The 17,088-nt window shown below is 40.8% G+C and overlaps 1 protein-coding gene across 1 annotated transcript in view; it reads left to right on the forward strand.

Annotated features, from left to right (window-relative positions):
- Positions 1-17,088, forward strand: part of ITPR2 (inositol 1,4,5-trisphosphate receptor type 2) — a 272,128-nt gene that overhangs the window by 130,675 nt on the left and 124,365 nt on the right. Inside the window, 4 exon segments of the mRNA XM_042795147.1 lie at positions 3,467-3,595; positions 4,200-4,320; positions 13,802-13,992; positions 14,808-14,950. Of these exon segments, the coding sequence (XP_042651081.1) occupies positions 3,467-3,595; positions 4,200-4,320; positions 13,802-13,992; positions 14,808-14,950 (584 nt within the window).

Genomic DNA, 17,088 nt, shown 5'->3' on the forward strand with positions numbered 1-17,088 from the left:
CTTTCCTGACTTGTCCTGGTCCTGACCCTCTGAACAGACTACCTTTCCTAGCCCTTGAACGTGACCAATTTTCTCTGCCCTTGGGCTAGAAGGAGACATGTAGAAAGAAGGCTCTGTTCACAGTTGTTTTCATGAGCCTGCAGACAAACTGCACAGTGCCAAATGATGTAGGGTTGTCCTGATGCTAGTGATCACTGAACTTGTTTTCACCTACCCTTCTCATAAGAGAAATCAGTCTCCCGGTCTTCAGAGGTGAAGAGTTGAGCTTATTATTAATGCTGTATTTTTTCTGTGTGTGATGTTGGCACTGAAAGGCAGGTTTATTTTGCTCTCTTGCAAAGCCCTTGGGGCAGATGCCTAATTAGTCCTTTTAATTTCCTGGTTAATGGCTAAAAGAACTAAAAGAGCATGTCAGAAGTGATCTGGCCTGTCCTGCTCTTCAGCCAGGTCCCCATGGGTAGCCATATCTTCCAGCTTATTAACTGTATTTGTTCAGGTTTGGTTTTCTGGGGCCCAGACAGAGCCTGTGTGTTATAAATACATCAGTGTTATGTAGCTATCAGGACAGTTAGAATGCTGTCAGCCTCATGAAAGATGTTACAATAGCTTTCAAAGCATTTAGAAAAAGAGCCCTTTGATCCTCTGTGTTCCAGTGAGCTAAAAGGGATGCTTTTGCATGGGGGGAAGGGGAAATGTTTTTCTTCTGGCTGCTACAAATGCCTGTCAGTGGGTGAGTTTGTGAGCTTCGAGTCTGAGTCTGGTATTAGAGAGCACTAAGGTGAAAGATGGAGAGTGTTATCCTCAGGCTGGATTCCTTCCTTTTTTATAAAAAAAAAAAAAGTGGCCAATTTTTTTTTATCTGTTTCTGGAACGAAGGAAGGAAATATTTAGTCCCCAACTGTCATTCTCTTTCAACAACATGATACATAGCAAAGCAGGCATGAGGTGGATTCATGTATAAATTCAGTTTGCCAAAAGCAGTCGCACTTTCAAAGACACCCTGTTTCTACAGTTTCTGCCAACCTACTTTCTCCCATGTATGACTTGAAACGTTGCACTGAGGAAAGTGGGTGCTGCTGAAGGAAAGGCTTCCCTTTCCTGCGTGTGGCCCAGCCTGTAAGTCAGCAGCTGTAGTCTGAGCAGGATTAAAGAAAGAGCCAGGATCTGACAGCTGTAAAGCCATCCTGGCTTTCTCCGCAGAATATTTGAAGTATTATTCATGTGAGTTTCAGTCCCAAAGCCTCTTAAGGGGTTTTTAAACACTGCTTTCTCAATCCTCATCTCCATTTCATGCATTTCAGGTTTTTTCTTCCATGGGGAAACATCTTTCAGTCCCCAAAGGGCAGAGGGGTAAGAACAAATGAGAGCATTTCCAAATTCCTTCTGTGCTGGGAATTTTTCAGACCGGTGTTGGAGCAGAGTGACATCCCCCCCATATGGCTCTGCTGTTCAGGCAAGCAAAGGAAAAAACTTAAAAGCGTTTTGGAATTTTGTTTTGGCGATTTCCAAATTCACCGTGCTAGCACTGCACAGCTCCCTGTCTTCCCATTGGGATCGCAAGTGCTGAGCCTCAGAGCTACTGGTTCCAGCCAAAATTGGCATGCAGATTAATTAAAAGCAGAAGAACTTCAGGAGGTTTTTACTTCTAGGATTATTATTTTTTTTTTTTTTAAAGTTTGATTATTAACTGAATCTGTTACCTCCATGAGGACTGGGGGGGGGGTGGTGGTATCATACTTTTTCCCAAACTGAAGGCCTGAAGAGTTTGCTATTTCAGTTTAGCCACTGTTGCTTCTCTGGCCAAAATCTTTCCTTTCCTGGGGTGATAAAAAATGCACTATGTGGGGGCATGACTTGTTTATCTGACACATTTTAGAAAAGCAGACAAGCAAAGCTCTTCAAGATGCCTCATTTCTGTAGGTCTCAAGTTATCTTTGGTTATTCCTCTGCCTACCATATGACAATGCTTGTGTGTTATACTCAAAATGCTTTTGCATTCCCATGAGCTCTATCTTCCCCTGCACACGGGTGCTTTTGGATGTCACGTCAGTAACCTTCCTTAAAACACTCCTGGTGAAATTGCTGTCTTGTAGTGTCCGAGTGTGACAGTGGCAATGTGCAATTAGAGAGCATGTTTGTCCTCTGTGAGATTCAGGTGCTGTGGATTATCTTTCTGATTCTGTCACCAACTTTTCCTTTTCTCTGTGATGTTAAGCAATTCACTCTGCTTCTCTGGACTTCAGTTCCCCATCCATAAAGCAAGGTAACGGTAAGTATGTACCACTCAGGTTCATGATTGTATGTTAAATGCTCAGATAGCAATGAGAAGACTAGCCCAGAAGTCTATATACAAAATAAATTCTGCTTTTGCATAGATTCCCTAGAACATTATAGTAGTCTGTGCCTTGCATAGGTGAAAGAGAGAACAGCTTTGCCTTTCATTTCTTGTTAAACAGGACTAGAACTGCCTATTTAAAGGCTGCTGCAGAGGTGGTATGACTATAGTCTGTACTCCTTATTTGTCCAGTCTTGCCTTTCTCGCCGTGTTTGGCTCTCTGCAGACTCCTTTTAGTACTGTTTACGCTGACGTGCAAATTCAACATGACTCTCTATAGATGTTCACAAATGTTGAAAATAAATTAAATACTGAACAATGCAATCCACCCCACTATTTTTTTCCTTTCTTTAAGCATGACATCTTTATGCAGCAACAAACTTTTAGTGTTGTACCAAAGGGTGTCTTGAGGAATCTTTTGTACAAATCTTCCCACATCCTCCCACCATTTAATCATCCTTCTGTGCTCCAGAGTTGTCCCAATACCATCCATTTTCTTCTTTCATTGTTTTTAGCTTGTCTTTCATATTTTCCCCATGTGGCTTTCCTAAGTAATGCTGCCTGTCTTACAGTTTACAATCCTAAAGTCTGTTGGTATTGACTATGCTATTTCTTTCCTTTCCCTCTTTTTTTAACATTTTTCCTGCAAATGAGCTTCACCTTCTCCACCCATTTGTGGTGATTGATTGTAAAGAGAAGTTAAACGTTACACGAAATCTTTCTAACCTAAGGTGTTTATGTCTCATCTGTCTCTAAAGCCTCTCCCAAGCAGCCCCACAATGGGAGGAAAGGCCCATTTTCTTCTTGAATCTGTCTAAATGTGTAAGTGGCATGCAGTGTGCTGATTTAGAGGGATCTTTTCTCATGGTGTGGGAAAGAATAGACAACTACCAGAAAGAGCTAGTTCGGAAGAGAAGGGTAATTCAAAAGGCAACATGGACCTCCAAGAAGAAAGATAAACTGTCAGAAATACAGCTTGAACTCTAAGATAGTTATCTCTGATCGATTGTGTATACATAATTTGGCTTTGTATTAAGAAGAAATACAACATGTGTTGTAATACATACAAAATAATAAAGCTTGTTTATTTAAAAGAACTGTATTTCATTGTTTCCTCCTTCTTCCTTGTAGGTTTGTAACACAACCACGGATCGCAAACATGCAGACACATCTCTGGAGAAATATGTCACTGAGCCTGTGATGAACATTGTGAGTGGCTTCTTCAATTCACCATTTTCAGATAACAGCACCAGCCTCCAGGTAAGGAAAAGAGACACAGACAAATATGTAATTCAGACTGCTAATGAGATACCTTCTGCTACCAAGATAGGAATGCTGCATCTTTACATCCTCCTTTAATTTCTCTGTTCCCTTTCGTGCCACTAGCTAGCAGCTTAATTCCTCTTTAAAACAGTTACTCTTAATTTTTATCACTTACAGTTCTGAACCAGTAGACAGCTCAGTATGGTCAGATTTCCTCCTGGCTCTTGTGAATTCATTGGAGGGAAGTATCCTTGCAGAACAATGGTCTATCTTTGTATTTGTATTAGAAAAATGCTGTGTCCTATGACAGAAGGGACATGTACCTGAGAACTGAGAGGACTCCTCTGTCTTTCTGCTCTATACTGTGTTTGGTTGATATCAGTGGAGATCTGAGGAAAAATTGCATGATTTGGCCTTTTTAGAGGTGCGCCATTGATTTCCGTTCCCTCCAGTCCTGAAGAGCAAAGAGAATTTAATGGAGTTGTAACTTGAGTCTACAAGCTAAAACCCCCTTGCATGTGGTTTATGTTGTGTCAAACCCTAGAGCAGTTGCGAGGAGATTCTAAAGGGTAAAATTCCATGTTTATCTTTTTATTTTCAGACACATCAGCCTGTTTTTATTCAGCTGCTGCAGTCTGCTTTTAGAATTTACAACTGTACTTGGCCAAACCCAACACAGAAAGCCTCAGTGGAGTCATGTATCAAGACTTTGGCTGAAGTGGGTAGGTTCCTGGTTTTACTTTCATTATTATTCCCTGTGTTTTAAGATCAGACTTACTTGAGGTTGAACAGTTTTTAATTTGACTCTACCATCCTAAAATTGTGACAGTGGTGATATCAGAAATCCAACCTTCTAAGGCTAAATTCTTCCTCCTTTTATAACCCATTCAAATCTGTCCCATCAGATGGGGTTAGATGAAACCTGTGGGTCAGAGAGTAGTTTGTGAAGTGAGCCATGGTTGAACTTGACCTCAAGCAAGTTACGATACTAAAACACAACATAAGCTATGAGAAAACCTGGGCATTTCTAGTTGTGCTGAGCTATGTTTGCACAAGCTGTTGTAAGAAGCGATGCACAGCAATTGTGCATTGGAGAACACTCATCATTTTTCCCCTCAGTTCCTGGGAGATGCATTCCTTATTTTCAGTCACAGTCCTGGGCTTGTTCAGGTTTTGTCCCATCAGGGAATTGGGGATGGAAGCCACAGTTGTGCCACTCCGTAGCTTCTCTGCTTACTCCTCACCATCAGGCCCTCTCATTTACTGCTGTTACACAGTCAGCCTTGTCAGGGGAATATTGCCTTGCACTGGCACCAAGACCAAATTTGGTCCTCAGGGCAGCTAATAAGTTACATGCTTAAATTCAAAAACCATATTAAAATGGAAGTTTTAAAACTTCTTATGCTAAAGTAAAAAGATTCTTCACCAGTGTGTAGCTAAGACTGGCAAAAGTTCATTCTTAGGTTAAATTTCTGTGAATACAATTTTAAAGTCTTCTGCCATGACAGAAAAGGGATTATTCAATATAGTTTCTAAAAGTCAGTCATTCTGATTACTTGTAGAATAAGGTTCTGCTCAGTGTGAATGAAAACTGAGTAGAGGCAGAGATGTATAGAAACTGGCTAAATTCTACTGTTGATGCAATTTTTAAAAAGTTTTAATAAATAATGATAAAACAATCTGAGAGGGTCGCTTAACCATCTGCAGCATCTGTGGCATTCTAACAGTCGACTCTAAATTAAGATTTTGGAATAGCATTACAGGAGTATCATTTAACATTTTAGCCAAAACATCTCATTAACTTTTTGTGTGAATGAGAATAAGCAGTTACCTGAAAACTTAGCAACCTTCAGTTGTTTTATTTGTTGTGCAAATGATTTAATTACGGATCCATCTGGCAAGAGAACTTTGGAAGTTGAAGACGTTTTATTTCCTTTGTGCTACAGCCACTACAGTCTCAAATAAAGCTCTAGCCCTACAAATCCTTGCTTGTGTGTTTAACACTTCTGTCCCTGCTCTTCTCTGGCAGTTCTGGAAAGAGTCATCAATAAATTACTTCCTTTGGGAGTCTGGGTAAAGGAGGAAGAAGTAGGGCAGGTGAGCGTATTTTCGAGACTGAGCATGCCCTATTTGTGCTTCTAGACAGCTCGGTGTCTTCGTTTCTGTAGAGCGACTCCCAAAATCAAGTTCTAGCTCGGAGAGGTCGCTGTGTTATCTCGCCGAGGTGAGGGTATTTGGAGGCACCCGAGCACAGGGCCGAGGCAGCCAAGCTGAACCCGTCCCCCCCGGGGAGAGCGTGGGTCGCCTTGGTGGGCTGGCAGACCCACCTGCCTGGCCAGGTACGCCAGCATGCGGGCGGGCTGGTGGTCGTGGGTGGGTAGTCTTCTGTGTGCCCCTTGTTCCTGGGGGACCCCGAGTGGAAGGCATGGCGGATGTCTGGAGTTTTCTTCAGATAGGCGACTTTGTTCCCTATTTGGTGAATTTCATTTCTACCTCCGCTGTAGTCTTTTCTTTCGTTCCTTTTTCTGTTTTATGGAGGTGGCTTACAGTTGTGGTGGGTTTTTTTATAAACACGCTCTCGTGCTGTCCTGTGGGTCCAACTTTCTTGCTGCTCTGGCTTCCCACCCACGGGACCCCAGCCGTGCCTCAGGCACCCTCAGGAGCTGGGCTGCTGGTCAAGGGCATCTCCCCGTGTCCTCCTCTGGGCCTTCCCCACAGCCGTGACAGGGCAGGGCAGGGCAGGGAGGCTGTTTAAGAATACATCACTGATATCAATATCAAGCATGGTAAAGTTGTATTGTGTTGGGTTAGAAAATTGCCACGCATTTTTATTTGGTGTTTTATTGTGACAGTGCAGAAAGGGAGTATAAGGGAACAGGTGAGGGGCATTCCCCCAAAGAGCAAGTTAGCCGGAGAAGATGTGGAAGCAGAGTTTTTAACAAGCACCCTTGTGCAAAAGTTTGGCTGGCTAGTGGAAATTTTAACCATGGGTGATACTCAGTAGTTTCAGGCATGGTGCCAAACATGTCTTGCTTGGGCTAATTGAGTAGGCCTGCTCTGCTCTGGTCAATGCTTTGGAAAAACTGCCCCAGCTGGGGGTACCAGAAGCTTTTAAAATCAAGGCCTGTTTGCAATTACAGTGCATGCCTGCTGCCTTTCTCTACTGGGTGTTCTACTGCACAAAATGGTGCTTCTCTTTGAGGAGGCAGAGGTTTCTTCCATAATACAAACAGGGCAGCTCTTTCTTCCCTCTTTTGCTGGCTGTGTACGTGAACTAGGTTTGGATTTTTGGCTAGGCATCTGTAAGCACCCTTCTGCCTTCTTATTTTTTTTTTTTTGACTTGAGGGTCTGAGAGCTTTAAAGTTAGGGCGTTCATGTTTCACAGCACGGTTTAAAAAAAAAAAACACAAAACAAACCTCTAGAAGGATTTTGCCTATATCAGAGAGATAGAGTATTGGACAGAATTACAGCAGGGACCAAAGACTTTTGATGGAAAATAAGTGTAGTATAGAGTTGGAAGAACAATCATGATTTTTTTTTTTGGTGTCATGGCCCTGGATTTAAAAACAAATCTCAGGAGGAAGAAAGATCATACACAGATTTCCCAAGATATCAAAGATCCATATAATAATGCACTTTTAAACGACCCATTTCAGAGCAAGTTTAAGCAACATACATTCTGCTCAGTGCTTAGTAGTTTTTTGCTGGCAGATGGATGTGAGTATTGCCTCAAGACCTTAAGATCATTACATCCGTCTTCTTATAAGCACCGTAAGAATGTGCATTATCTTCCAGGTCAGCAAAAGGATATGTTGCAGAAGCTAATTTCTTATAACCCTAGTACTTCAACTCCATTTGACCACTAGGGAAAAACTTCATAAGCTTTTCAGGCTTCACTTGCTGTTTTGTCTCCGGGCAGTTGTCTGCCTCCAGTTCAGCAAGAAGCAGAGGCTTGCTTCTCTTCTTCAGCAGACCCCTCTGTGGCTCCAAGAGATTTGGAATACACAGATACCAACATGCATCAGGTTTTTATTGCCCAGTAAACATTAGGCCACCTGGTAAGAACAGAAATGCTTACAAAATAATATATGTATATTAATGTGTCTTGTTCGTATGGATTTCTGAAGCAGATTATCACAGTAATGAGAATTAACACATTATACATGTATCACTTTTGCTTTTTCTCTGTTATTACATAGGATTGAACTTTTGCTTGAAAATACAGTCAAAAAAAATGATCAAAACAGCTTCCACCTCACTGGTAAAATAACTAAAATGAAAAAATGTTTAAAAGGTCCCCGGATCTTTGTGAAAACAGAGGAACTATGATATCTAACAGTTTAATTTATTTCAAGTGAATTTGTTATCAAAGGACTTTCAGTTCCTGCGTTTTACAATCTTTGCAATATTCAGAAGGGTGGAGGCCAGTCTCAAAGTTAGCAGTTTAAACCATCTACTGGCTTTCTGTATAGTAAAATTGGGGAATATCACCTGTTCTCACAGTTGAAGATCTGGATTGTATATCTTAAATTGTATTGGAGCAGGGGCTTTCTCCCAGGGCTGACCAGTCTTTCAGCACCCTTGAAAAGAACTGTCTTTGCTTCATAGTTAAGTGGTGATTCTTATATCTTCACCCCCGAGCATGTTTTCTTTTCTGTTACAAGGGCGAATCTAGTTGTATGATACTCTTGTCTCTGCAGTATCCATAAGCTTTCTCCCTTATGATTTTACAAATTGCATCTTCCTTCTGATACTGTGTGTGTATCCCAAGGATGTAGTATGTGTTTGGCCATGCTGTTACCAACAATAATGAAATAATTGGAATTTCCCAGATGAGTAAACAGTGGCAGATAGGAACCTGCATTTTGTTAGACTATTTGTCTTGGCAGACCCTTTAAAAAAAGATCTGTTAGCAAGCCAAATTACATTAGTCATTATCAGATTATACTCTAGGACGCTGTGCAGGAGAATCAAAAGGACAATCCTTGTTTCCATCCTACAAAATTGGAGGTGAATCCTGTAAGATTGCTATTTTATAAGTTCAAAATTGGAAGAGGTACAGAGGAAGCACTACTGTGATGGTCAGGGGAAAGGAGAACCCTATTACAAGAAGAGACTACAGAAGCTCCACGTTTTGCCTCACAAAACAAAGGCCTGTGTTGTTGCTCTTTAGAAGTACTTAGGAAGATAAATAGTCACGAAGAAGAGACATTTACACTAGAGGACAGTTCTGACCTAAAAACAACTAGGCATGAATTACGCTAGGTTGTAAATAACCTACATACATTTAGATTGTAAATCAGAGGTTCGGAACAAACTTTGGAAGGATGTCCTTGGTCAATGGGACAAGAGAAAATGGAGGGAGAAGGGATGGCAGAAAAGCTAGCTTCATTTTAAATGGGGCTTGATACATTTTTCAAAGATATTAAAGAACATGGGTTTACTGTAACAGAGAGCAGATGGTCTGAAGGAGTAATGAAGTCCTTTCTAGTTGAATATTTATTCCCTAGTTTCAGCTCATCAATTCCCCTTTGTACAGAATCAAAAAAATTCTCCTATGGTGATTCTTGACCATGCTTTTACATCCTCTAAAGCCCTTTCCTTTTCTCTGACAAATTACAAACAGGAAACATTAACCATAAAATCTAGGTTACATTTTATTGCTTCTTTGGAATTACTGTGCGTATTCTACTGTCCGTACAGATGAACTTCTCTAGAACAGTTTTTTCAGGCCTAAAAATACTTTATTTCACTTCCCATTTGAGTTTTAAAATCTTTTTTCTATTTTATAAAAAGCTAGATCTTAGTTTTCAATTTTTAGTTCAAATAAAATAATTATCCTGTTGTTACTTTTTTGACAGCAAGAAGAATACATTTCAGATGAAGCACATATTTTATTCTATTTTAACTGTTTGTGTTTCCCTAATTGCAAGAAAAATTCAATGATGATCTTTTTACAGACTGATAAATATTTTAGCGTAGATTTTCTGTTGGAAAAAAACATCCAAGTGAGGGGTACAAGATTGGCAGGCTTGCATCTTGTCTACACAAAGCTTTTATTTCCCTCAAAAAGTGTTGCTGTTGCTAGCATTAGTGTCTCTCCATCCAAATGCATTTGTTAAGCAGTCAGTAAATGATTAAGGAGCTGGAGGGACTGATTTATGGAGCAAAATTAATTGAACTAAATATGCATCGCTCCGTTAAGTGACAACTGGGAAGTGTGGGAGGACATGATATAGCTGTCTGCAACTACCAGAGGGGCATAAACAGCAAGGAGAGTAAAAGCTTCGCAGCCAGGTACAGCTGTGGCTTTTTCGTGACCCGAATTGCCTGTCATGCTCCTCCTTGAGGTGCTCTAAGGGGTGAAACACCTGCGTGTCTCCCAGAAAACCTACACCAGGGATGGCTTAGGGTAGTGCAAAGTGTACTAAGTAGCTGTGAAACCACTAAATACTGTTGTATTTTGTATGTACTACAGAAACTAAGAGAGTGAAATTTATAATTAGGGAGCTCTAGGTGAGAATAACAGGGAGAAAATGGCGGGCTTCCTTATGGCAAGACAGATTACTCTGAAGAATGGGCTTCCAAGGAAAATTACAGGCAAGGGCCATTTCCTGGAAATCCTCGGTACTAAATTGGTCCTAAGACTCAGGCAGGCAGTATAGTGAAAGGACAGTGCTTCAGCAAGCATTCCTGAAATAGGTCCTTTTACTTCAAATTTCTGTGCTTCTGTGAAGAGAACTACGTGCAGGCAATTTAACAAAATACATCTCAGCCCATTTCAGCCCTCTGTTAGCAGTTGGACTATGCTCTTGGGTCTTCGGTGGAGTCTAGCTCACTCGTAGAGAGCGGCTTGATTTTTAGCTACTTGATTCTTGACATTAATGTTGCCCTTTTCTTTTGAGTCCCTGTCTCAAAGTACTTTTTCATCATTTAAACAGTAAAGGAGAGAAAAGCTGCTGGTGCACTGGATACACACAGGACCATCCAGTACAGAGCAGAACATTTTATTGTGACCTGGCTGAATTTGCAGCACTGCGTTGCTTACCGTTTCCGCGGGTACCATTTGCTTGCTTGGCATGGCTCAACTGTGGTGTGGCTACTGCTGATAGCATAATTGCGAGCAGCTGACTGAGAGTTAGTTGTGCAAAGGATTCCCCAGCAAATTGTGTTTCCTCTGACATTGGCAAAGTGGTGTAATGTACTTAGGGTGTGTAATTAGCCCTGTGCAGGGTGCCCGAGGTAGGAACTGGGCAGAATTTTCTTTAGTTGAAGACATGTTGTAGTCCATCCTAGTAAGTATTCTGCTTGTTTCCTATGGTACCAGTTTACATACAGCCACGTGGCATGCTTTTTTTCAAAGTTCACTAATCAGATGAAAGACAGAATTCTACCCCCTCCTGGCTCTTTTGTCTACCAGCTCTAACCCTACTTTTCAAGTTTGAGTGCCGTCCAAAAGTATTTCTAAGTGGAACAAAAATAAACATGCTTTTAAATATTTTATGTTCATACTTTAAGGGAGATTGACACATTTTGAAGAGGAAAGCAGCCTACAACACCTAAATTAAAAATAAATATTTATGTTCACATTTGTTCATCAGCTTTCCAAAATGTAAAAATACGTTTCATGTTGTTTTAAATAATGAAATGTGAAACAAATGAAAGATAAACTTTCTACAAGCTGCAAAGAAGTAAGAAGACAAAGGCTTTGTTTATAGCCGAGACTTCAACAGTGCCCTTTGACAACCAATACAAATCTTAATTACAAATGGAATTATACATATAAGAACTGTTCAAAACAAAGGAGTATTTTTTTTTCTCCCTCTCTGTTTTTCTTTGTGATAGTTTTAATTAACTGCGACTCTTTGAACAATCGTAGTCCTTGACTGCTCCTCAGACACTGATGGAAGTTGTTAACTTCAAATGGCATCCATAGGACTGCAGAAGTCTGGGTTTTCATCTGAACAGCCTGCTCCCCATTGCTAAATTTATTCTTGGATACATCAGGATTCTGCATACATACCACTTAATTGAGAAGTGAGCATTGTCCAATAACATTCCAGTGATTGACATTAGGACACAATAAATTGGATTAATAGGCTGCAGCACCCTGCCCACACTGGCAGAACTTTAATGGACTTCTGTAAGAAAGTAAGCAGCAACAGGGCAAATGTGTTTTGAAAAATAACCCAGTCAAATAATATGGAAAAACAATCATTAGAAATAATGGTCAGCCATACATGGTATTTTCCTCATGATAATCAGGAACCTTGCCTTCAAAACAAATGGAGAGTGGAAAAGAGAAGTCAATTGCCAGTGTGGAAACTGCTGTACATCTGCTGCTGCTGATTTGTGTATGGTTGTGGAGCAATATGTCTTCCCATCTTGACCTAAGAAAACTTTTTTTTTTATTCCACATGGCAAACTTTTTAAAAGAAAGTGCCTACCAGAAACAGAATAAGAGATCTCTCTTCCATCCCAGTTAAACAGCCTAATGTGCAGGTGGAGGCCCTGGTCCTGCATCAGGATACACCCTTGCAGTGGGAAGGGAGGAGCGTGCCCGGCACCCCTGGGAGCTGTTAGAGGGATGAGGACACGTGTGACAGAGCACTCTCGCCGTAGTCTGTGAGATTGGGGGTTGAGGTGTCACAGCCAAATTTAGGTTTATAATAAATGCTGCCGTTACAATATAGTATTCAGGGGAAGAGCAAGTTTCTGCCTGGGATCTGTGACTCACTGTGCTTGGCAGCACACGAGCCTTCATTCATCAGAGCTGTATGCCTGACTCTCTGCTTGCACGTACTCCTGTGGGGTTTGATGCATAGGCTGCTTAGGAAAGAAGGGCATCTGTTGACTTCACAAGTTCAGTGCTTAAAGCTGTATATGTTTTAAGAACCAGGAGGGAGGGGTGGAGTATTTCTGATGTCTTCCGCTACTGTGGAAAGTGTGCATGTTAGTGCAGAATGACAGGGAAGTGCCTCAGAGAAATGTTGTGCAGAACTGTAATACGGGCTAATGCTTTTTTAAAAGTTCACCTTGTTTCTATAAGGAAAACCAAAAAATTAGTCATTATTAGTCATTATTGCAAATGAACTGGAACGGCTTCTCCATTTTCCTTCTAAGTTGTTATTAAACATAAACTGTGCCATGCAAATTAAGTGAAATGACGTAGAATACAAAGCCTAATCACTGGAATGTGACCTAACCTTTCAAACAGATATTGCTGCATCGATCTCTTGTTCATTTGTTGAATTTCAGACAACTTATACTAAGCCATAGAAGAATGTCACTGTGATCTCCAGTGGAATGGAGAGATGCAGCTAACACAAAGATTTTTGTGCAGGAGAGGGCAGATACCTTCTAACACTGTCTTTCAAACTTTCTTTTCAAACGACAGTTCAGGATGCAATAGTAGTTTTAACTGTGGATGTCCTGTAAGAATTTGTGCAAGTCTTTCCTCAGGTTTTTTTTCTCCAGTATTCTCTCTATTGTCACTTCCTGCCCCTCAGGTCTAAAAAAATAATTGTTTTTTTGGTTTTTTTTTTTTTAAATATTGATTAAATTTGTTTAACTATCAGCTAAACTATCACATGTTTATTAACACCGGTTATACTGCAGCGGTACCCAGGAACCCCATGCTTTAACAACCCTGGCTCTATAGGAAACTGAAAGGACAGAGAAAAGGAGACAGTCTTTTTCAAATTTAATTTGTATGCACTTGGTTTCTCAAGGTCTTTGCAAGAGAATTACACAGAAAAGCAACAAATAGCACTTGGGATAAATTGGCTAAATGTGCGTATGTCCACTAGAAAGAAGAATTTTTTCACTTCTGAATAGAGTAAAACTAGCTGTTGAAATAATAATGCATGCTGGTTTTGTTATTAATACCTCTGGATCTGATTTTTTCTTAAGTTAGTAAAAAAAAAAAAATATTGTTTTAAAAAAGAAACACCCGTACCTATGAAAATATATACTGTAAAAGATCCTCATCTCATTTAAATTGCTATAGCTTTCTTTCTTTAACTAGATTACAGGTGATTTCTATCAGTTTAGGTTTTTGGTCCTCATTTTTAAAATCTGTTGAAGTGAGATTCCCCCTGCCCCTTAACTTTAAGAGTATCAGGATTTTGCATGCCATGATCTTCATAAGATTTTCAAGTTTTTGCCACTGCAATTGTCTTCTTTTTTCTTCCTATTAAAGCGAAGAACCGTGGGATTGCAATTCCAGTGGATTTGGACAGCCAGGTCAACACCTTGTTCATGAAGAGTCACTCTAACATGGTGCAGAGGGCAGCCATGGGGTGGAGAATGTCAGCCCGCAGCGGACCTCGTTTTAAAGAAGCCCTTGGTGGGCCTGCCTGGGATTACAGGAATATAATAGAAAAACTACAGGTACAAAACCAGCAAATAGCTTGGGCAGTACGTGCGGTAGTGCATTTACCTAATATGTGCCAGATGTGGAAAACACCAGAGATGAGACTCACTGCATTTTTAGTGCTGGATTAGAGTGACCTTCGCACTTCCAGGTGGGGGGAGCAGAGGCCTCAGCTTTTCTCTAGTGTCTATTCAAAGCAAAGCCAACAGGCAGGGCCTTTTGATCCATGATCTGAACTCGGCTCCTACTGACGTCAGTAGAGAAGTATGTTCTTTTCCTCAAAGGGGTCTGCAGAGAAGGATCTTCTTTCTGCCTTTTCGTGGTCACATGTCCTGTTCTGGCTGCAGAGTTGGTACTGGAGGATTTAGGAGCCTTTATGTCAGATTTGTGTCACTGGAGACTGCCTATAAGATCGAGATCACGTTGTGCATGTAGTGGTTAAATTACATGAGTTTATGGACTAAGAAAACAGCAGGACCCAGGCAAGTGGAGGAGCCCTAAAGGAAGAGAGACCTCAGGTGATACACTAACACCACGTATGACAAGCAGTGCTTTTCCAGCACACCATCATCCTGCCTGTTGCCGGGTGCTTTGTGGGCATTACTGTAGAGGAGAAATTTGAAAGAGGCCAGCAAGGTAGATAGTAATGGGCACCTTCTCCCCCTTGCCCTGCTTGAGGAGTGGGTGAAGAAAGGCTTGAGGTTGCTTTGCTGTCACCTGGGTTAACAAGGGCTGTCGCAGCTGACTATAGCACAGTACTGTGCAACTCCAGAGCCATGTTCTTCTAGTTTTCTTGTAGTTATGAATGTCATTGTTCTTCTTTCTTCCCTAGGACGTAGTGTCCTCCTTGGAGCAGCAGTTCACTCCCATGATGCAAGCTGAATTCTCAGTGCTGGTTGATGTGCTGCACAGTCCAGAACTTCTTTTTCCCGAGGGGAGCGATGCCAGAATAAGATGTGGTGCTTTCATGTCCAAGTAAGTGGTGTAAGGAGAGGCCCGTTTGCTTCTTTGGAAAAGATGGCAGGGAGTTAAATTTTTCATCAGCATTTAACTCTGATTTTCAGCAGTGACTTAAGCATGTAGGTGTCTGAGTTCATACTGAAAACTTAAACTGGGGTCTTTTGCTGCATGTTTTATGTTTCTCAGCAGTTTAGGAGTCTGGAGAGGAGTAGAGAGGTTGCTTGCCTTGTCTGCCTAGAAATGGGATGCTAGTAGCTTGTTAAAATTGTGGCAGGCTCAACCTACTTCTCTTTTCTTAATTGGCTACTTTTGCTATTAAGTTTCTCCAAATCTACAGCAGAAACTTAGACTTTCCATGGTAGAATTTTCAAGAAGTCATAATGAGGCCGGGTGCTCAGGGCTAGTGGGTTTTTGTTGGTTTTTTTTTTTTTTTTTTTGCTTGTTTGAGGTTTTTTTTTTGCTACAGCAAATAGATCTTTTGATTTTTATTTTAAACTTCCAGCAGCTCTTTTAAAAATACGTTTCACCACCCCTACCTGGTCTTGAATTATTAGATGTTTTATTTGCAGTCTGTGCATTAGAATTGAGTCTTGCAATTTTTTTATTAGTTCTCAAGAGAGATGCCCTCCCTGCCCTTGAGAAACTCTAGTTTAAATATAGGTAACTTGGGGGAAATGAACACATTTGGCAGCTCTCCTGATTCCTTGGCTTTTTGCATATTCTGCAGAGGTAGCTTTGTAACAATATACTTCATATGTTTGGAAAAATTAATCTAAATTTTGAGCTTGTCCCATTCCATGCCCTCTGTCCAAACTGCTGTTCAAAGTCAGTATCAAATCAAGTCTGACTGCTGGACGTGGCCCATGTAATGCAATAAACAGTTTTCTATTTTATTTCATTAGCTTCCATGGCAAAGGAATGCTTTGCAGAGCTATGCAGAAATCCCGAGATAAAGATGTACTTCTCTGACAATATTGTTAGCACTGCAGACCTAAGAGCTGCATTGTTTTGGACTCATAGCTCATGAAATTGGTGAATATGACAGTGGGAGAGTCCTGCTTGGTGTCTCCACTAAGTCCAGGACAGCATTAGCACTCTAATCCCTGGAGGTATTTAAAAAACGTGTAGCTGTGGCACTTAGGGATATGGTTTAGTGGTGTACCTGGCAGTGTTAGGTTTATAGTTGGACTCAATGATCTTAAAGGTCTTTTCCAACCTAAATGATTCTATGATTCTAACTTAGCAGGGATCTAAATATAATCAGTTCTGTTGGGGTATGGAGTGCTGGTCTAGATGATGCAGTGTCAGCCCTCCCAACCCTGTTTTTGGTGACTGTTTGTCATTAACGATGCCATCTTTCAGTGTAAATCAGTGGCCGCGGTGCCTTTGCCGTATGCTGATCCTAGGCCATAATTTGATGAACACTGTTCTGTCTACCATAAGCCAGCACTGGTACTGACGGAAGCAAACCTATCCAAGGCCTCCAGATTTCCCGTCCCCTTCTCTTTTCACAAATGTTTCTCCCAGTGCAAAGACCTGCTCTGCACAGAGATAGAAAGGCTGCTCCTGGGATTGGCTTAAGCTGACTAAAACTCAAACTCCCATTGCAATCGTAGTTGGAGTCAGAAATGTATCTTCTTTTCTGGCTTGAAACAAACAGTCTTGTAAAGTTGTTTTGTGAATGTAAACAGTGATTATGTTTCATCCAAATGTCTACGTTTCTGAACACTTCCATGTAAGGCTTTCGGGGATCCTTTTGGCTGGATGCCATTTGCTAATTATATAATAAATACAACCATCATAGAAGTTTGAAGGTGTAAAGGTTGCAGCTTTGAAAGTTTGCAAGATTCATGGTGAGCATTGCTTACCTTTAAATAAACGTTAAAATAAGTTACCTTTAAATAAAGAAAGGATGAAATAGCAAGTTTGGATCTTAATCTGGAAGGACTCATAAAAAGTGGATGTAGAATTCTGCCTTCTGTATGGGCAGTAAGATATGCCAATTGACACAAAAAATTCACACCACCTTGAAAGTCCCATTTCCTTTTTAATTATGATTTCTCTTGTCTACTTTTATTTCCTTTCCTTGAGGAGAAATACAGTGACAGGCAATTTTTGCATACAGAAATTGTAGTATGTCTTAGCAACAATGT

The sequence above is a fragment of the Tyto alba genome, unplaced genomic scaffold (genome assembly GCF_018691265.1).
Source record: "Tyto alba isolate M040663 unplaced genomic scaffold, T.alba_DEE_v4.0 Super-Scaffold_21, whole genome shotgun sequence".
In the NCBI taxonomy this organism is placed as follows: domain Eukaryota; kingdom Metazoa; phylum Chordata; class Aves; order Strigiformes; family Tytonidae; genus Tyto; species Tyto alba.